Source organism: Cherax quadricarinatus, chromosome 16 (genome assembly GCF_038502225.1).
Source record: "Cherax quadricarinatus isolate ZL_2023a chromosome 16, ASM3850222v1, whole genome shotgun sequence".
NCBI lineage: Eukaryota > Metazoa > Arthropoda > Malacostraca > Decapoda > Parastacidae > Cherax > Cherax quadricarinatus.
The window spans coordinates 3,495,807-3,518,306 of record NC_091307.1 but is presented as its reverse complement, the minus strand read 5'-3'; the positions used below and the strand labels follow the sequence as shown (position 1 = coordinate 3,518,306).

General features: G+C 39.8%; 1 protein-coding gene across 1 annotated transcript in view; it reads right to left on the bottom strand.

Annotated features, from left to right (window-relative positions):
• The window catches only part of LOC128688793 (nephrin), a gene marked incomplete at its 3' end in the record, with an annotated part of 745,578 nt that overhangs the window by 464,207 nt on the left and 258,871 nt on the right, over positions 1 to 22,500 (bottom strand). The window contains 1 exon segment of the mRNA XM_070085373.1: positions 3,326 to 3,463. Within this exon segment, the coding sequence (XP_069941474.1) occupies positions 3,326 to 3,463 (138 nt within the window).

Sequence of the window (22,500 nt, the reverse complement as noted above, 5' to 3'; positions counted from 1 at the left end):
GATAGAAGCAGAAGATACTTGAAGACGATGTAATCAGTCCATCACCCTTAAAGTTTTGAGGTGGTCAGTCCCTCAGTCTGGAGAAGAGCATTGTTCCGTTGTCTGAAACAATATTGTTTCAGACAACGGAACAATGCTCTTCTCCAAACTGAGGGACTGACCACCTCAAAACTTTAAGGGTGATGGACTGATTACATCGTCTTCAAGTATCTTCTGCTTCTATCAACTTTTCTGTACTCGACTGAAGAAGCCTACTGTGTAGGCGAAACGTTTCGAAATAAAGATACCTAACTGTTGCATGTGTCTTACCTAACAATCTGTCGGTATTTTATACCATTTTAATGTTCATTACATTCACTTGTTAGACGAAGAATGAGAGGAGACTTGATCGAAGTGTATAAGTGGAAGATAGGTATAAATAAAGGGGATATTAATAAGGTCTTGAGGATATCTCTCCAAGAGAGAACCCGCAGTAATGAATTTAAATTAGATAAGTTTAGATTTAGAAAGGACACAGGAAAGTATTGGTTTGGAAATAGGGTAGTTGATGAGTGGAACAGTCTACCTAGTAGGGTTATTGAGGCTAGGACTTTGGGTAGTTTCAAATTTAGGTTGGATAAGTACATGAGTGGGAGGGGTTGGATTTGAGTGGGACTTGCACATCAGAGCTTATTTCTTGGGTAGCATCGAAAATTGGGTTGGTCAAATGTTTTGTTAGTGGGATGAATTGTAAAGGACCTGCCTAGTATGGGCCAACAGGCCTGCTGCAGTGTTCCTCCTTTATGTTCTTATGTTCTAGGAGGAGAGATTAAGGGAAATCGACCTGACGACACTGGAAGACAGGAGAGATAGGGGGGATATGATAACGACAGATAATACTGAGAGGAATCGACAAGGTGGACAGAGACAGGATGTTTCAGAGATGGGACACAGCAACAAGGAGTCACAGTTGGAAGTTGAAGACTCCGATGAATCACAGGGATGTTAGGAATTACTTCATCAGTCACAGAGTTGTCTGGGAGTGGAACAGTCTGGGAAGTGACGTAGTGGAGGTAGGATCGATACATAGCTTTATGAAGAGGTATGATACAGCTCATGGAGCAGGAAGAGTGACCTAGTAGCGACCAGTGAAGAGGCAACCACAACTAGGTGAGTACAGACACACACAAACAGAACAGGCCAAGACACAAGTGTCTTATAGACAAGTGAATCTGACAAAATGGTAACACTCAACTTGAGATCATTCCTTGCCATCGTGCCTCTGATTCCCACATACTGTACCATCTTTCTACCTCTCAATCAGGTAACTTTTCCCCAGTCATAGTTTTTATTTTTTCAGCCACTGGACACCACAGCTGCCAGTGACGTCTAAATCGAATGTTTGTTAAAACATTGTGTTGGTTGTCTCACAAGCAGACTCGTGGTACTCCGTGTTTTAAGTCTTTGTAACTGATTTTCCAGTGAAATATTAAATGATTCTCACGTTAACTGAGCGGGCACCTCAGGCATACACGCAGCTTACACACACTGTAGCGGCCAGCGAAGAGGCGGGGCCAAGAGCTAAGACTCGACCCCTGCAACAATGTATTGGAGGGTACGTATAAGTGCGTATGCAGGGTGCGCCCATGTGCACACGCCATGCATGCGTAGACGCACATACACAGCGCACATATGTGAGTATACAGTGTAGACATGCACATACACAAGGCACATACACACAGCACGCACACAGGCACGCACAATTACACTCACACACACACAAACACAGCGCAGACGCACGTACATAGTTTCCTGGCGACTCTCTTTTTCCAGCCTTCGTGATACAACGAACTCTAATATTCAACTAACTACTTCGCGCTGCCAATGTGCACCACCAATTTTCTTTTTATTTCGTTAATGTTAGCTAATTTTAAGAAAATTTAAATGATATACAAAAAAAAAAAAAAAGAGATCAAACATAACATGACCGAAAAATATCAATATTTTTTTCACATGTGATTTTCGAAGCTTACAGATATGCACGAACGGAAATCCAGTGTATCATAAAAGTGCTTGTCGAAGAGATTGTCTCTTGAAGAACACACACACACTCGTTGTAGAAAAGTTTTTTTTTTACTGGGACAGCGTTTCGCTCTATGTAGAGCATTAATTCATAGTGAAGCTCTACACGGAGTGATACATTTTCCAAATAAAAAGTCACATTACTGTGACAATACTGGTCCGTGGACCAGTATTGTCACAGTAATTCTTACACTATTACTATGTTCTTTAATACTTGTAACACTTATCACTATAAGTACTGCTGCCATTTACTCACTACTACTCCTATTATCTTCTCCCTCCCTCCACCCTGTCTTTCCTTCTTTGTCCTTTAATATCGCGTTCAGCCGTAATTTAGCAAATTTTAAATGGTTCTTCCTAAATGTGAGCAGGACGAGTTTTGTATATACTCTATTAGGATGCCTCTTGTCGACCCCAAGTAGCATTCGCCGGTCTTGTTAAACAGTGACCACGAATACACTCGCACTAGCAGCCTCATGACAGGCTGCCACGGTTAAAAACCCGTCGAAACCGGCCACAGGCAACTGTATACTATATAATAATATACATACGTTTCGGTAATGGGACTTTGTTCACTCCAAATGACCAAAATGTTCTTTGATTCACACTATCGGTATCGTTACGTATTTCTTCAAAATAATGCAATAAACGAATAGCCAAACACTTGACGACACGTACAATCTAGTGAAACGAGAGTTTGCCATATATAGAAGGCACTAAAACTGTTCATGCAGCGCTTTATACGTATACCATTATTAACTTTATCATATATACACTAATGCATCATCATCAAAGTGCTGCTGTCGTGACCAAGTCACTCGCATTGCAGAAATCATAATCACAAATGAAAATTAAACTATTTGAGGCAAATGTTTCTCATTCCTCAATCCAAATACATAATTCGTTTCGTGTTACTGGCCGTAGCTGTCATCAAATTTAGGCCCTAGAGCAGAAAGAGATGCTGAGTTCCAAGGCAAGTACCCAGCATGATGAGTAGCACCCCAAGAGAAGAGGCCCCTACTACTAGGCACAAACGTAAGGGTTTTAGTGAACCTAGGGCCGAGTTCCACCACTCCTTACAAGGGAGTGTGACTTACTCAATTTGCAGACTTTACTCTAAGTAAACACTGCACCTTTAACTACCCAAATACAATAAATTAGCGTTTATTTCGAGGCAAGGAGACGTAGATTCGACACTTTTGCACAGAAAACAAACAGCAAAAACTTCCCCTCTTGCCAAAACCAACACCTGACGGGTACTCACCGAGGACGAAGCCATCCTTGGCCCACTGCACCCTGCCGGCCTGGTTGCCCACCTCACACTTCATGATGGCGACACTGCCCTCGATCACGTGGTGGTCTTTGGGAGGCTTGCGGAAGTGCTGCCGCTGCTGCCCCCAGGCTGTGAACACGAGAAAATTACAATATATCAGGTGTTGCATTAATTACGGAAAACGCTAATATTTCTCTGTTCATTAATATTAAGGGCGACAGGGAAATGACAGGCTGTGGAAAGCTGTGGCGAGTTTCAGTCGGCGAGAGAGAATTAGAGGGAGAGAGAAAGTACCTGGTAGTGCATGAGAAATATGAACAGTAGAGAACTTGCGAGTCTAAACCAGGATATCTACTGCACAGAGAAATATCTGCTTCACTCTAAATTACGAATTATTGAGCATTATCTATGTGTAAGAGTCAAAAATAGAGAGAGAGAGAGAGAGAGAGAGAGAGAGAGAGAGAGAGAGAGAGAGAGAGAGAGAGAGAGAGAGAGAGAGAGAGAGTACTCCAGGCCCAGATCTGCGAAAAGACGAGAGGGACAAGAGAGACAAAATGAGAAAGAGAGAGAGAGAGAGAGAGAGAGAGAGAGAGAGAGAGAGAGAGAGAGAGAGAGAGAGAGAGACAGGGAGGAGTGCATCAGCTCACCCACCGTAAACACTGAAGAGTTTTCTACATTTGTTTTACTGCTAGCGTAATGGGGGTGAAATTTATCACGCCTGGCTGTTTTATGCTATTTATCAAGGACTAATGCGCAGGGAATGGAAGCAGAGGAGTAGGGGGCGGCTTGTGCCAGGGGGAAAAACATACATTATATTAACGTAGCCAGACTTAGTAATGAAGATTTTAAAACGAGTTACACGAACAACACACACATAAACACACACACACACACACACACACACACACACACACACACACACACACACACACACACACACACACACACAAGGAAAAGGATCTTAGGGTAAGTATAATACCGAGCACATCTGAAGCGCACATCAACCAGATAACTGCTGCAATATATGGGCGACTGGCAAACCTGAGAATACCGTTCCGATACCTCAGTAAGGAATCCTTCAGAACTCTACACCGTTTACATCAGGCCCATACTGGAGTATGCAGCACCAGTTTGGAACCCACACCTGGTCAAGTACGTCAAGAAATTAGAGAAAGTGCAAAGGTTTGCAACAAGACTAGTTCCAGAGCTGATGAGAATGTCCTACGAAGAAAGGTTAAGGGAAATCGGCCTGACGACACTGGAGGACAGGAGGGTTAGGGGAGACATGATAACGACATACAAAATACTGCGAGGAACTGACAAGGTGGACAGAGACAGGATATTCCAGAGATGGGATACAGAAACAAGGGGTCATAATTGAAAGTTGAAGACTCAAGTGAATCAAAGAAATGTTAGGAGGTATTTCTTAAATCACAGAGTTGTCAGGAAGTGGAATAGTCTGGCAAGTGACATAGTGGAAGCAGGAACCATACATAGTTTTAAGACGAGGTATGATAATGCTCATGGAGCAGGGAGAGGACCTAGTAGCGACCAGTGAAGAGGTGGGGTCAGGAGCTAAGACTCGACCCCTACACCCACAAATATGTGAGTACAAATGGGTGAGTACACACACACACACACACAAGCACACGCACACACACACACACACACACACACACACACACACACACACACACACACACACACACACACACACGACAGAGTTGGTCCTTTTAAAGATTTAAACCCACAAACACACCCTGCAGGGGTGTCTCAATGCTGGTAAAGGGCTCTTGCTCCAGGAATTGAAACCTCCCTCTTCTTCCTTGGATCAGACTGGACTACCTATGTATAGTAAGACACCATATGCAGAAAAAATCTATTTAGAGATTATATCAGTAGAACGAAACATAATTATATATATATATATATATATATATATATATATATATATATATATATAGATATAGGGAGAAGCGCTAAACTCATAGGGGACATACAGCTCCTGGGGTTAAAGGAGGCAATCAGGGAGAGAACATGCCCAATTCCTTGGATCAAGAGCCCATACTAGTCGGCAAGTCTTGTCATCCAACAATTTACGAAACATTCTGTCGGCACAATATTGCCCCTACGAATTTAACGCTTACCCGTAATAACTGTACAAAAATAATAACTATTTCTTTGATTAACTCGTCAATAACGATCAGCTGACTGTGCCAAACACAATGTTGATCAGCTGACTGTCCCAAACACAATGTCATGTCTACACATGTTGATCAGCTGACCGTCTCTGTGACATGGACACACAATTCCCATGTTGTAAATCCATTTATTATACTCGTAAATGTTATAAACTGGATAGAAGAACAATACTGTGGACGGAACAATTCACAAATACTCCCTACAATTCACAAATATCACCCACAATTCACAAATATCACCCACAATTCACAAATATCACCCACAATTCAAAAATGTCACCCCCCAATTTAAACCGGTTTATAAAAACACAAGCATGACAAAAGATGTTTATTAATACAACGTTTCACCAACATGATAAACCCTCGCATAGGTGAAACGTCTACGTGTGTTTGTAAACCACTAGACAGACCATACTTGAACAGCAATTTAAATTGTTGGCTGTCAGTAAAGTGGATAGAAACAACACATTAGAGTAATAAAATAATAATGATAGCGGATTTGCTGTATTAATAACGCCATGGAGTAATAACCTAATGCGATATTACAGTAATTAGAAAACACATCAGCCTATATTACACCTATTAGTAATATCATAACACAAGAGCGTATATTACATATATATATATATATATATATATATATATATATATATATATATATATATATATATATATATATATATATATATATATATATGTCGTGCCGAATATGTAAAACTGGTCAATTAGCAAGAACTCATTTAAAATTAAGTTCTCTCTGAAATTTTCTCTTATACATTTAAAGATATATTCTTTTCATTAATGTTAATGTAAATTTTTTTAATTTTTTTCACCAAAGAATCTTAGAAAACTTACCTAACCTTATTATAACAAGAGCAATTTATTTTAGCCTAACCCAACTAAATATGTTTTAGATTTGTTTATTATAATTTAATACTAAACAAACAGAGTGAAATATATTTTTTTCGTTAGGTTCAGAATGATTTTGGCGAAATTATTGCATACACAAATTTTCACTTGTCCTATATGGCAAGATGAACGTTGCTATTTAAGCCAAGATCGCAAATTCTGCCTATTCGGCACGACATATATATTATACGTATATATATATATATATATATATATATATATATATATATATATATATATATATATATATATATATATATATATATATATATATGCATATATATATATATATATATGCATGCAATAAGATCACAGTAAACAGGTGATTTCAGAATATGCAAAACAACCACTGTGAAAGAATGGAGAAATTCCAAGCGCTTTCGTGACTTCTCACATTATCAAGGAATAATGTGAGTAGTCACGAAAGCGTTTGGAATTTCTCTATTCTTTCACAGTGGTTGCTTTGTATGCATATATATATATATATATATATATATATATATATATATATATATATTATTTTATTAACACATCGGCCGATTCCCACCAAGGTTTTATAAACTGTAGTGTAAAGCACCAGAGGGGTGCTTTACACTACAGTTTATGAAACTGTAACATTAACACCCCTCCTTCAGAGTGCCGACTCAAGTCCGGCACTGCCGGTTTCCCTGAATCCCTTCATAAATGTTACTTTGCTCACACTCCAACAGCACGTCAAATATTAAAAACCATTTGTCTCCATTCACTCCTATCAAATACGCTCATGTATGCTGGAAGTCCGAGCCCATCACACACAAAACCTCCTTTACCCCCTCCCTCCAACCTTTACTAGGTCTACTCCTACCCCGACCTCCCTCCACTACTGATTTGTACACTCTCGAAATCATTCTGTTTCGTTCCATTCTCTCTACACGTCCGAACCACCTCAACAACCCTTCCTCAGCCCTCTGGACAATAATTTTGTCAATCCCGCACCTAACTTTCAAACTACGAATTCTCTGCATTATATTCACACCACACATTGCCCTCAGACATGACGTCTCCACTACCTCCAGCCTTCTCCTTGTTGCAATATTCATTACCCATGCTTCACACCCATACAAGAGCATTAGTAAAACTATACTCTCATACATTCCCCTCTTTGCTTCCAAGGACAAAGTTCTTTGTCTCCACAGACTCCCAAGTGCAAGCTCACCTTTTTCCACTCATCAGTTTTTTGAATCACTTCATCTTTCAGAGACCTATCTGTTGACACGTCCACTCCCAAATATCTGAATACATTCACCTCCTCCATACTCTCTCCTTCCAATCTAATATCCAATCTTTCGTCACCTAATCGTTTTATCCTCATAACCTTACTCTTTCCTATATTCACTTTTATTTCTCTTCTTTTACATACCCTACCAAATTCATCCACCAACCTCTGCAATTTCTCTTCAGAATCTCCCAAAAGCACAGTGTCATCAGCAAAAAGCAACTGTGACGACTCCCACTCTGTGTTTCATTCTTTATCTTTTAACTCCACATGTCTTGCCATGACCCTTGCATTCACTTCTCTTACAACTACGTCTATAAATATATTGAACAACCAATGTTGAATGCCGAATATTTATTATTAAATTATTGTAATCTAAAATATATTTAGTTGGATTAGGCTAAATTAAATTGCGCTTATTATAATAAGGCTAGGTAAGTTTTCTATGGCGCTTTTGGTACAAAATTATTAATTTTTACTTTAACGTAAATGAAAGAGAATATATCTTTGAACGTATAAGAGAAGAGAAAATTTTAGAAAGGACTTAATTTGACATGAGTTCTTGTTAACTGACCAGTTTTATCTATTCGGCACGGCCTTGTTGCAGTCCACCCACCCCCCTCTCTCGTATCTTACTTCTGTTACTTTGTCATAAAACTCCAGAAGGTTTGTGACACAGGATTTGTCTTCCATGAATCCGTGCTGATTGTCGGTATATATATATATATATATAATATATATATATATATATATATATATATATATATATATATATATATATATATATATATATATATATATATATATATATATGCAAAAATTTATTATTTTTAAAGGTATATACACAGAGGGGTGTGTATCTCAGGGTCTATACCCACAGTGAACTGTATATTTCTGGGTGTCTACACCGAAAGGCTTGTATCTCTGAGTGTATCTCTCAGGATACAGAGGAAGATGGCAGAGTAACAAGTTATCTTCGAGAACTGGTTAAAAATACTGAAATTACATTCTAAGGAACATTAAGCGAAAATTAAGAAGTTTGGAAAATATGTAACCCAGACAGCTTACGGCTAAGATGGATATAGGAAAATATTGGTTTTGCGACAGTCGTCGTAGATGAAGGGAACAAACTACTAAGTAGCGTCACCGAAGAGAATGTTTTAGGGAACTTGGGGAGCCTTCGAGACGCCAGATCAACCAGGCTGTTATGGGTATGTGAGGCAGCGGGCCAGAAACAGCCTGGTAGCCAGGGAGTAAAAATAAAACTCTTGGAGCTCATCGAAGGTATATCAAAGTGGATTGAGTGCTTTATTGATAGAGAGATCTTGATCCAAAGAAATGGAGTTATCCTCTCCTTCCTAAGTATTATCTATCCCCCTCCTGGTACTGTATGACCCCCTACGACCTTAGCGCTTCTCACTGAATACAGACACATGTGAGTAGCTGGGGTGAAAGTAGGACCGTCCCAAACACAGAACAGTGTTGTCCTCTCTTCCAGTGTAATAAAAACCAGAATTTAAAATATTCTTCAGACCTTTACTAATTAGAATGAAATTTTATGAAAATGGCCAACGATACGCTTACACGGAATAGACGAGGTGGACAAAGACGGGATGTTCCAGAGATGGGACACAGACACAAGAGGTCACAATTGGAAGTTGAAGACTCAGATGAATCAAAGGGATGTTAGGAAGTATTTCTTCAGTCATAGAGTAGTCAAGCCGTGGAATAGCCTAGAAAGTGTAGTAGTGGAGGCGGGAACCATACACAGTTTTAAGGCGAGGTATGATAAAGCTCATGGAGCATGGAGAGAGAGGACCTAGTAGCAATCAGTGAAGAGTCGGGGCCAGGAGCTATGAATCGACCCCTGCAACCACAAATAGGCGAGTACAAATAGGTGAGTACACACACACACACACACACATGTTATTACCGATAGACGCGTTACAAGAGAGGAACGGATAAACACGATAAGAAGCGTAGGGATGGTGGGGTAATAAGAATAAAAACTAAGATGTAATAAAAGAAGAAAGGAAAGAGGGAGTGTGAGGTAAATTAAGGAAGAGAAGAAAGGAAAGGGGGAGTTTGTTGGAGAGAAAGGTTGATGGAAGGAAAAGAGAGAGATGGAGGCGAGTGTTAGCAGGTCTCGTCTGGCAGGGTGGTGAAGGATCCTGAGCAGAGGGAAGTACAGCGGAAAGACGATAAATGGGAGGATTAAAGCTTTTTAAAATTATTAAACGAAATTTGGTACAGTGTGCTGCTATCTTGTTGGTCATGATGGTTACACACTGTGCTAGTCTGTGGGAACTAAAGCTAGCTAAGTTCCCTGTAACACTGTCGCATTGTTGAACGAACGCTAGATATGTTCCCTATAAAACTCTCGCACCGTAGAACTAACGCTAGCTATGTTCCCTAAAGCTAGTCATGTTTCCTGTCACACTGTGGGAAGAAAAGTACCCATGTTTCTGACTTCACGAAATCGTAATAACACTAGTAAACAACGGAACGGGTGGGGTTTGAACCCATGGTGAGTGAATTTATCGGTTTCCTTAGTACAATGTGGGAACAAAATATGTGTTTCCATGTCACTTAGTGGAGACAAACGCTAACAGTGTTTCATATTAAAAAAATCATAATCACAAATCAAATGAAGCTATTCAGTGTCAATTTTCCACAATCAACCCTCAATATTCATTTTTCTCAATATTCATTATTCTCAATATTCATTATTCTCCCTGTCATTGGCCATAAGTGTCAGCAAATCTTGACAACATGGGAAATATTCCTTTATGTCAAGAGATATGCTGGATTCTTGTTCAACTAAGCACCGTATGAGAAAAGTTGAACCTTTTTTAAATAGGCCGAACACTTAGGCAAAACAGCTTAACCACTGCTCCACGTTATGGGAATTCAGTGTGGAGAGACGTGATGGAGATACTAACTGGTTAACTTTGCTTGTGAAAATATAGAGTAACACTACTTAAAGGTTTATCGAATAAATGGTTTAGAAAACCGACAAGTTGACAAATGAAAGTTAAAACACATGTGCAACATCTGGATATCTTTATTGTAGACGTTTCGCCATCCAGTGGCTTTATCAATACAGATTCTAGTTCTACTGTCTTCCTATTATGTCCTAGAATCTGTATTGATAAAGCCACTGGATGGCGAAACGTCTACAATAAAGATATCCAGATGTTGCACATGTGTCTTAACTTTCATATCGTCTGTATTTTATACCTTTCTTGCACCAAGTTGATAAATGAGATCCAAATGTTGCTCAAGTGTCTTTCACCTGAAGATTAGCCGAAGATTTCGGGGATGAATGCTCCCCGCCGTCAGGTTCTAGGCCTAATGAATGAAGGGCTGATCAACCAGGCCATTGGTGCTACCGCCCTGGCTGATGAGGAAATGATTTGAATTTAAGTTTACTCGTGAAGACACCCTTAGGGTGTATAAAAGCCTTTTTCTATTTACAGTTATGTTCTCTTAGTACGCTCATTGCACCTGCTTTTCACTTGGGTATTTTACACCATCTTACTTAGTGGGAATGATCTCTGTGTGCTAATTTGGATCTAATACCCCTAGGATTTTCTAAATGCAAATTACATACGGGTTGAACAGGTCATCAACACGAAGGTTTGTTCTGGAGCCAGGTCACTGGGGTGGTGACCCCCGAAATCACATTTACGTAAGATTCAAACGTAATTACAAGAGGTAATTGCAAAGATCTATTCAATTATAGGCCTCATTTAAAGCTTTGACAAAACTATGAACAAAAAAATCCAACATAGAAACCTGTCCCACACATATGGATAACAAATTACAATGCATGCTTTGGGTTTCAGTTCAGCAAAAATCTGTATAATCAATCAATTAGGCAACTATAATCAAGTCACAACCATTATACAGAAGAGAAACTCATGGGCACATTACACTTAGTTGACTTTCAAAAAAACTTTTCCTAGAGTTTCCCATGAAAGGCAAATCTAAAAACTTCAAAAATAGTAGGAATAAAAAAAATCAGATTGCATTAAACTTGATACATTGTTATGTTTGAAAGAAATTCTAAGTTGTATCCACAGGTAAATCTCCAGGTTAACAGGGAAGCGAGGAACAGATTGCTCGAACTAAGAGATCCAGGAGCACATGGCACCAGTGAGAGAGATCCAGGGACAAGTGGCACTAATGAGAGATTCAGGGACATGTGGCACTGAGGGATCCAGGGAGTAGTGACATTAATGAGAAATCCAGGGACAAGTGACACAGAGATCTAGGGACAAGTGGCACTAATGTGAGATTCAGGGAGAAGTGGCATCTGTGGGGGATCCAGGGACAAGAGGCACAAATGAAAGTTTAAAAAATATATAGACGAGCCACAAGGTACTAAAGAGAAATTTCTTAAGTTCCAGGATGAGAAGTGGAACGAGGAAATGGAATGAAGTGAATGGGGATGTGGAATGAGGTGAACGAGGAAGTGGAATAAAGCAAACGAGAAAATGAAGGGAACGAGGATGTGGAAGGAGGCGAACGAAGAAGTGAAATGAGGTGAGCGAAGAAGTGAAATGAGGTGAGCGAAGAAGTGAAATGAAGGGAACGGGGAAGTGGAATAAGAACGAAGAAGTGGAATGATGTGAACGAGGAAGTGAAGGTAAACTACAGTAAGTAGTGGAATATGACCACTAAACCGTGGTATGGTTTAGTGGAATGTTTTTCACCCGTGTGGGTCATTCCGGGTAAGGTATGGTCAAAGCTCGATACTTTCTCCCAGTACCTGATCACTCAGACTGTTAGTGAACCCTAGCGGGTAAGTGGAGGAAACCTTCATACAGTACACAGTTTGAAGACTAGGTACGGTACAACCAGCTTGAAAGGCGGGATTAAAAGTTAATGAAATCCGACGAGTGGAAATACTATCAATACTACTCGCTACCTTTATCACTACTACTAATACTACAACTACCATTGCAGCTACTACTACTACTGCTATCACTACTCACTACTTCTGTAACTACTAATTATACCACTATCACTACCACCTCTACTACTGCTACTACTATTACTACTATAACTATTATTACCTGGGTATAAGAATATAACAGGACCTTAATTTCTCGTCTCTCCTTTGTTTCCTCTCAGAGTAAGTGTTGTGAGAGTCAGCTTAGGTGGGGGCACCACAATAATACCCCCCCGCCTTTTCCCACCCAAGGGAGTGAGAGCAAGTAGAGAGGGGGTGTGGGGAATGAAGAACCACCCTAACTCCCTCCTCCACCCCGACGCTCCTCCCCACATCTGTAAATACACTAGAAATGAACTTAGAGGTAACCGAGTCAACTCCAGCTCCATTCCAGGCAAATTAAAGGTAAACTTGGAGGTGCACTTGACTGGGGACTCCTGCAGTGTTTATTAAACAAATGCTATAATGAATATTCGGAATAAACCCGACAAGTTGAAATTGTGACCCAGGGACACGATTAGGTTGTGGTTAATGTTGCTTTCATATGGGCTGTATATATATCTCACTCAATAGCACACACACACATTTAAAAAAAAAAGCCGTGTCTATCGACTTTTTTTAATGTATGACAGAAATCACACACACACACACACACACACACACGCACACACATTCGTTTGACACAGTTCCACACAAGAGATTGGTGCAAAAACTGGAGGACCAAGCAGGGATAACAGGGAAGGCACTACAATGGATCAGGGAATACTTGTCAGGAAGACAGCAGCGAGTCATGGTACGTGGCGAGGTGTCAGAGTGGGCACCTGTGACCAGCGGGGTCCCGCAGGGGTCAGTCCTAGGACCAGTGCTGTTTCTGGTATTTGTGAACGACATGACGGAAGGAATAGACTCTGAGGTGTCCCTGTTTGCAGATGACGTGAAGTTGATGAGAAGAATTCACTCGATCGAAGACCAGGCAGAACTACAAAGGGATCTGGACAGGCTGCAGACCTGGTCCAGCAATTGGCTCCTGGAGTTCAATCCCACCAAGTGCAAAGTCATGAAGATTGGGGAAGGGCAAAGAAGGCCGCAGACGGAGTACAGTCTAGGGGGTCAGAGACTACAAACCTCACTCAAGGAAAAAGATCTTGGGGTGAGTATAACACCAGGCACATCTCCTGAAGCGCACATCAACCAAATAACTGCTGCAGCATATGGGCGCCTAGCAAACCTCAGAACAGCATTCCGACATCTTAATAAGGAATCATTCAGGACCCTGTACACCGTGTATGTTAGGCCCATATTGGAGTATGCGGCACCAGTTTGGAACCCACACCTAGCCAAGCACGTGAAGAAACTAGAGAAAGTGCAAAGGTTTGCAACAAGACTAGTCCCAGAGCTAAGAGGTATGTCCTACGAGGAGAGGTTAAGGGAAATCAACCTGACGACACTGGAGGACAGGAGAGATAGGGGGGACATGATAACGACATACAAAATACTGAGAGGAATTGACAAGGTGGACAAAGACAGGATGTTCCAGAGATTGGACACAGTAACAAGGGGACACAGTTGGAAGCTGAAGACACAGATGAATCACAGGGATGTTAGGAAGTATTTCTTCAGCCACATAGTAAGTGGAATAGTTTGGGAAGCGATGTAGTGGAGGCAGGATCCATACATAGCTTTAAGCAGAGGTATGATAAAGCTCACGGCTCAGGGAGAGTGACCTAGTAGCGATCAGTGAAGAGGCGGGGCCAGGAGCTCGGACTCGACCCCCGCAACCTCAACTAGGTGAGTACAACTAGGTGAGTACACACACACACACACACACGCACACACACACACACACACACACACACACACACACACACACACACACACACACACACACACACACACACACACAAGGAAGTTTAAAAACACAGATGAGTCGCAGGATCACTAGGAAATATTTCTTTAGCTTTCGAGTCATCAGAAAGTGAAACGACCTAGACTGCTAAGTGGCAAAGGCGTCAAACACAAAATATTCATCTAAAGGGGAGATTACAAGTGAATTGAATAGCGTCAGCATTAGCGTTACTTCTCTTGTTGAAAGTTCTCATTATCCACGTTATCACTTTTTTTTTTTGGGGGGGTCTTTGCAGAATTTGCCTTACTGTGACCTCTAAATGATAAATCATTCTATATTATGATCAAAATCTTCTACACATCCCTCCCCTCTATGAGACGGTTCTCCCAGGTTTTTTTATCCGGAACTCTTGGAATTCTTCATTCTATCAATATTTGAGCAGTTGGAATTTGTCACAATTGAACATTACTATATTTTTAAATACCTACTGGAACACTTTGTTGATATCTGCTTGCCTGCTGCACATTTTTGTCTTCTGCCAAGGCGACTTTTATACTAGAGTATCGTCTACTAAGGATAATACGAAACTGGGGCAAGTGTTCATATCTTTGCTACATGTATATCACAGGAATAAAAGGTCACAGTACCTTGGCCAGAACAATACACAGATAAAGATAAGCATTTTAGTGTGAGGAAATATTAGAATTTGATTGAAGAGAATTTACGAAAGCTCGTGTCATTTTTTTCTGAGAATTTAATATTTCATTAAGGTTTAAGTGTTCATTAAAGGGAGCTATATAATGGTCTTAAAGTGTTACATATAAAGCTTTAAATCAAGGCTAATATCAAAATAAGAATTTAAAGCATGCAACTACTAGAAACCTCTGCATAAATTAATGGGACACTAAATATCGGAAGGTGATACACGAAATTTAATGGTCACTCTCAAGGCACAGATACCCATAAACTCAATCATGAATGTCACCAGTAATTAAACCTTATCATCCAGTTTGTGATAGCTATGTGGGTCTACAGGCCACAAGCACAAACAGTCTGTTTGATCAGGTTACACTGCAAGGGTAGAAACACAGGACAGGTTAGCCTCTTCACTTTTTTTTTTCAACACACCGGCCGTATCCCACTGAACCGGGTGACCTAAATAGAAAAACGAAATTTCTTCTTCTAAAATTTTGTAATTTATACATGAAAAGGGGTTACTAGCTCCTTGCTTCCAGAATTTAGCCGGCAGTTTTACCTATTCGGCGCGACAATATATATAATAGGTAAAACTGGTCAATTAGCAAGAACTCTTTTAAAATTAAGTTCTTTCTAAAATTTCCTCTTATACTTTAAAGATATATATATTTTCATTTATGTTAATGTAAAAATTAATAATTTTGTACCAAAAGTACCTTAAAAATACTTACCTAACCTTATTATAACAATCGCAATTTAATTTAACCTAACCCAACTAAATATGTTTCAGACAAGTTTACAATAATTTAATAATAAACAAACAGGTTCAGAATGATTTTTGCGAAATTATTGCATACACAAACTTTCAATTGCCTTAATCAGCAAGAAGAACCGATTAAGGCCGTCTCCCCTCGGTGGGAGACGGCCGACTTGTTAAAAATAAATAATAATTATATATATATATATATATATATATATATATATATATATATATATATATATATATATATATATATATATATATATATATATAATTATAAATATATGTCGTGCCGAATATGTAAAACTGGTCAATTAGCAAGAACTCATTTAAAATTAAGTCCTTTCTAAAATGTTCTCTTATACGTTTAGAGATATATTTTTTTCATTAATGTTAATTTTGCACCAAAAGAATCTTAGAAAACTTACCTAACCTTATTATAACAAGAACAATTTATTTTAGCCTAACCCAACTATACATATTTTATATTTTTTTACAGTAATTTAATACTAAACAAACACAGTGAAATATATTTTTCTCGCTAGGTTCAGAATGATTTTAGCGAAATTATTGCATACACAAATTTTCGCTTGTCCTATATGGCAAGATGAGCGTTGCTATTTAAGCCAAGATCGCAAATTCTGCCTATTCGGCACGACATATATATATATATATATATATATATATATATATATATATAAACACTGATCTCTGGCTGAAGGAGACTCGAACCTACGAACCTTGGAACAAGGTACGCAGTGCTTTACCAATCTACCCACACTGGACCAATTCCTTGGAGTCCATCTTGCGCTAGACTTTGATCCAAGGCAGCCAACTTTCAGGGAGAATGCTTACAGCTTTTCATCTCATCCCCTGCATGCATCAGCCTTACTAGAGATTTTAACAATGCAAGGAATTCGCAAGAGCAGGCGAAATATACACAAACACTGATCTCTGGCTGAAGGAGACTCGAACCTACGAACCTTGGAACAAGGTACGCAGTGCTTTACCAATCTACCAAGCCCCTCACCCACAAAATCTCCTTTACCTCCATAACTGGACTTGGGGACCCTCGTCCTCAGAGAAGACAATAAACGTACCTCAGGGAAAGCTCAAGGTGTATATATATATATATATATATATATATATATATATATATATATATATATATATATATATATATATATATATAATACACACACACACACACACACACACAGTAACAAGGGGACACAGTTGGAAGCTGAAGACACAGATGAATCACAGGGATGTTAGGAAATATTTCTTCAGCCACAGAGTAGTCAGTAAGTGGAATAGTTTGGAAAGCGATGTAGTGGAGGCAGGATCCATACATAGCTTTAAGCAGAGGTATGATAAAGCTCACGGCTCAGGGAGAGTGACCTAGTAGCGATCAGTGAAGAGGCGGGGCCAGGAGCTCGGACTCGACCCCCGCAACCTCAACTAGGTGAGTACACGCTCACTATTTCCAACTTCATCAGATTAAGGCCATAAGTTAAAAATTTGAAACATTACATAAATCAGGGCAGCCAATGCATTCTCCACTTACAGTGTAAGAAGATAAAAGCTTCCATTGTTTTGAAAGGAGGGTTAAGAGAGAGAATAACCCTAATGGATTCTTCATGAACACAGCGTTAACTTCATGTGTCACCCTAACTCTTCCTACTGTTTTCTGCTTAGACGTGTTTAGCTTATTCATACTCTCATTCCCTTCTTTTATTCCTCCCTCCCTCCCTCTCTCATTATATATATATATATATATATATATATATATATATATATATATATATATATATATATATATATATATATGCCTGATTGGATCGTCTCTGAAAATTAAGACACTGTTTTGGCTTATTTATTATTAATTATCGTTGTATTAAAAGGATCCTCTTTTGCCAGCGTCTATATTTCCACTTATTGCTTTTACAACTCTTTATCTTCCTCTTTGTTTCTGACATATTCACCAAACAAACAATTTAAGCAACTTACATTTTCAGTCACAATACAAAATCATACGAGGCCCAGAATCACACGACAAAACAGTAACCAAAACTTCAATACTATAAATGAATATTTCTCTTCCATTCCTCCTCTACACCTGAATAAAAAACAGTGGAATAATTCTCTTCCATTTCTGCCTTCCACGTGGGGGAAAAAAAAAGTACCATACGAAGTCCCCTGCACGAAGGGCTTGGCTTACCATGGTGAAACACGATTATCGAGATGGAATGGGAAAATACGCGACCCAGCGTCCATTAGCCCCAGGTGAGAAAAACAGGCGAACATCCAGAATTGCTACAAAAACACATCTCCCTCTTCTCTGTCATTTTTGTGCGTGGACGTCACATTTCTGGACGAGGGAAGGGGAGATGGGAGGGGGTGAGAGAGTGGAGAGAGCGGGTGGGAAATGAGAAGAAAGGAGTACGTGTGTGTGGGTGAGAAATGGGGAGAGAAGAGTACTGGGAATCGAAGGGGGTGATCTTCGTTGGTTAATGGAGAGGAGAGAGGACTGGGAATGGAAGGCAATGAAAGGGGTGGAAAATAGGGAGAGAAGAGAAATAAGGAAATGAGAGTAATAAAGAGAAGTGAAGGCTATGAATGGAAATACGGGAAGTGAGTGAAGGGGTACTGGGAGCTAGAGAAGGAGTTTATTCTGAAAAAAAAAACTAATGGCCTTGAGGTGTGTACCAGTTAAATGTCAGAAATATTAAACATTTCTCAGTGCTACTATCCCTACATCATATGTGGGCGTATGAGTCAAGTTTGAAAACCAAAAAAGGTTTTCTCTTCATACTTCCTTGCCTTCGGCTCAAATGTTATCTGGAAAAGAAAATCATGCCAATTACGTATTGAGAAACGTGTATGAGTATTTAAGAGAACAGAGCTACAATGAACCTAATCCTACTACTGCCACTACTACAACTGCTAGTACCTATGTGTGATTAATGGTTTGAAAAACCGACAAGTTGAAGATTGAGACACTTATGCAACATATGGGAATCTTTATTCAGGAAACGTTTCGCCACACAGTGGCTTCATCAGTCCAATACGAAGCAAAAAGGTGTAAGTAGAGGAGTTTGAGGTAATCAGTCCCTCAGCCTGGAGTCGATGTGTTCAGTCCATCAATCTTGTAGAATGTACAGCATAGGGCCGTAGACGTACTTCGACTAGTGGATTGTTCCACTATGACCCCACCTCCTCCTGCTTCGCCTCACTTCTCTACAGTATACAAGCCACGTCTACGGCCCTATGCTGTACATTCTACAAGATTGATGGACTGAACACATTGACTCTAGGCTGAGGGACTGATTACCTCAAACTCCTCCTCTACTTACACCTTTCTGCTTTGCATTGGACTGATGAAGCCACTGTGTAGCGAAACGTTTCCTGAATAAAGATTCCCATATGTTGCATAAGTGTCTCAATCTTCTACTAGTACCTACCACTGCTTTTTATCAGTGTACTTTACACTGTCTGCTAAGCCGCTTGGTCTCGTGTGCAAATTTGGACCCATTCCTTCAAGAATTTTGAGGTTGTAAAATATAATTTTATTTTTCTCGTGTGCATTTCAGGGTACATATTATAATCATGGGGAAGCGCTAAACCCGTAGGATTATACAGCGCCTGTTGGGGGGGGGGGATGGAAGGTATTCAGGCTTAATTCAGGAAACTGGAGCACAGATCAAATTCCCTACATCAAGGGCTCACCAGCGCCAAGCAACCTCAGGTTCCCTGTAGTTTCTACAGATTTACGGTTTTGCCTGTCCTTTTAAACAGGCTGTTATGAGTACAATAATATTCCAGTCTAGAGACTAAGTGCCATCAAGAGTATCAACAATAACATGGCATCTTTTTTTTTTTTTTAGAGCTCTCATTATCCATCCTACCAATTTCCTTGCAGTGATCCTTGAACATAAAAACTTCTGACATTGTTACTTTAAAAAATAATTAGCACGTCTTTCTGTAGCAAGATGACATGTTCACTGGTGGCATTCCTACAGCAGGGGTACTGTAACAGGGTGGTGTATAAGGAAGCGCAAATGTGACATAACCGTTGTCACTGAGGTGCGAGCCAACGGCTATTCAGCTGGGTCCGATTGGCTTACCACTCGGACTCAGTGGTCCTAGTGTATGAGGGTTGATAGAAAATGGTGGAAAAAAAGAAAGAATGGGATAAAATCTCCGGGAACAATAATTGCATTTCCAGCTCCTCGACAATTGGTCCAAGGAGGACGTCGATTTCTCCTCACAGGGACCAAATTAAGTGGCTCTTGCATCCTACTTGGGCCACCCTCTCGCCTACTGAATTATATTAGTGAGATTACTTTTTGTTCCGCCTTTTTCTTCTTCCCTATGGATTAATACTGTTATCTTGTGATTTTAATAGTTGGGTTTCTTATGGCTGTCTTCAAACAGCTCTGCACTAACCTATTTCTTGGGGTATATACAGAATTTCAAAGTCTTCGTTTCATACACGCACTGCATCTTTTTTTTGTTATTTTTTTCCACGACCTCTTTGGACATATTCTAACTGGTGAATTCACTGTTCGTGTTTAGATATCTCAAATGGCCATGGAGATACAATATACGGAACTATCTTTTGTAGGGACAACGTTTTTATCAACGTCTAGTTTTATCAAATTATGGCTTGCCTTGATAAATCTCTATCCTGAGTTCGAACGCTGTCTCAATGGGTGTATACAAGGTGTCTTCATACGCTTAACTGCAGGCATTACGTCTCTATACCCTCATTAGATACCTCTTAAAAAATGATGATAAAACTGAGAAATCAAGATCAATGGAGAGGGTATTTCTTTCACGAAATACGCATTACTGGTGCTGTACAGAGGTAGAATTTCGATTGCTAGCGCACTCAGCTCACACATGGAGGTCCGTGGCTCGATCCCCGGTACGGGCGAAAACATTTGGACGTGTATCCTTAAGACATCTGTTGTCCCTGTTCACCTAGCAGTAAAATAGGTACTTGGGTGTTAACCGATTGGTGTGGGTCGAATCCTGGGACAAATTTGCCCAGTGCTCTGCATAACAATTTTTTTTTACATATATAGTAGTATACCACTGATGTAAGCTAGTCCTGTATACCTTGTACATGTACTTGTAGAAATAAATATTATTATTATTATTATTATTATTATTATTATTATTATTATATGAGGAGCTTTGATTTGACAGGTCACTCAGCGCTCTTGGCAACAAAAAATAAACAACCTACACCAAAGAATATCACAGAGAAAAATGATGAACTACTTGCATGAATTAAACACATAAGTTCTATCACACTAAGATGAAAATAAGCAGCACCAGTTAAAAAAAAATTGTCAAAAGAATCCTTAAAGTTCACTAAGATTATGGCAGTCAAGTCGATGATTATAAAAAAAAAAATTGACAAGTGAAAGGTCCCAAGACCTCTTTACTTGTTAACAGTTCCAGGTTTCACTACTGCCGAGCCCGGTCCCAAACCAATCCTCCGAACAGATGACCTGATCATTCAGTCGTACGCAATTCAGTGTAGGCACCAATGACCAGCTGGTCAGAAACTGACTTGGGGAACTTATCAAGTTACCTCCTGAAGAAAGATAGGGTTCAGTTGATAATTCAACTTGTGTATGAAGGAAGGGTATCTAAAGTCTTAGTCCTTTTACACTTCGTGAACTTTCTGCACCCCTGCTTTTCCATTGGAGCCATTTTTGCACCACCTTCCAAGCCTTTTACTTTCGTAGGGAGTAATTTCGGTGTACCAGTTTGACAGTAATCCCTCCAGGATCTCTATGTGTAAATTACAATTATCTGTTGCCTAGGGTCCAGGGATTATATGTTCCCAATTATGATGGTGCTTAACTGAGTATATCTAGGCAATGAAGGTTCTCAGTACATTTTCCAGATCTGCCATTTCGCCTATGTTAAAACGGGCTATTATTTTTTAGTAATATTCCAGCACAAGTGACAGAGAATAATCACTGGTTTAGCATATCTTGTTTTGAAAGTTTTAATTACTCAGCATATCATTTTCCTTGCAACTGTGAGAGAAATATTTGTGCTGTTCACCGTCTATTCTGGAAGCCGAATTTGTCCAGGCAAATTCGGCTTCCCCCAGCCCATCGCCCCTTCATTTTCTTAAGTCATTCCTTACGTCTCTTTTCTCTCATTAGCTGTCCATCTAATTTGTTTAGTGATCTTTTCCCTATTATATCGTCTTTCTGTACTTCCCTCCCTTTTCGCTCTTTCCTTCGTCTGTGAATACGTCCCTTCTCCAACCTAAGGGAAAGAGCCTTTTTTCTGTCTGTCAATCCCCTTGTCTTTGACTTGGTGTGTCCCTCCCTCCCGCCGCGTCCATTCCCGGGGGACACAAGCCACAAGATCACCGGGAAGACTCTGACCAACAACTTGCCAATAAAACAAATCCTGGAAAATGGGGCGACGGTGGCCGATCTTCAGGGAGTCCGTGGCCCTAAGACTGATTATTGTATGCACGCTTCTGTGACTAAGGGAGAGTTACAAAA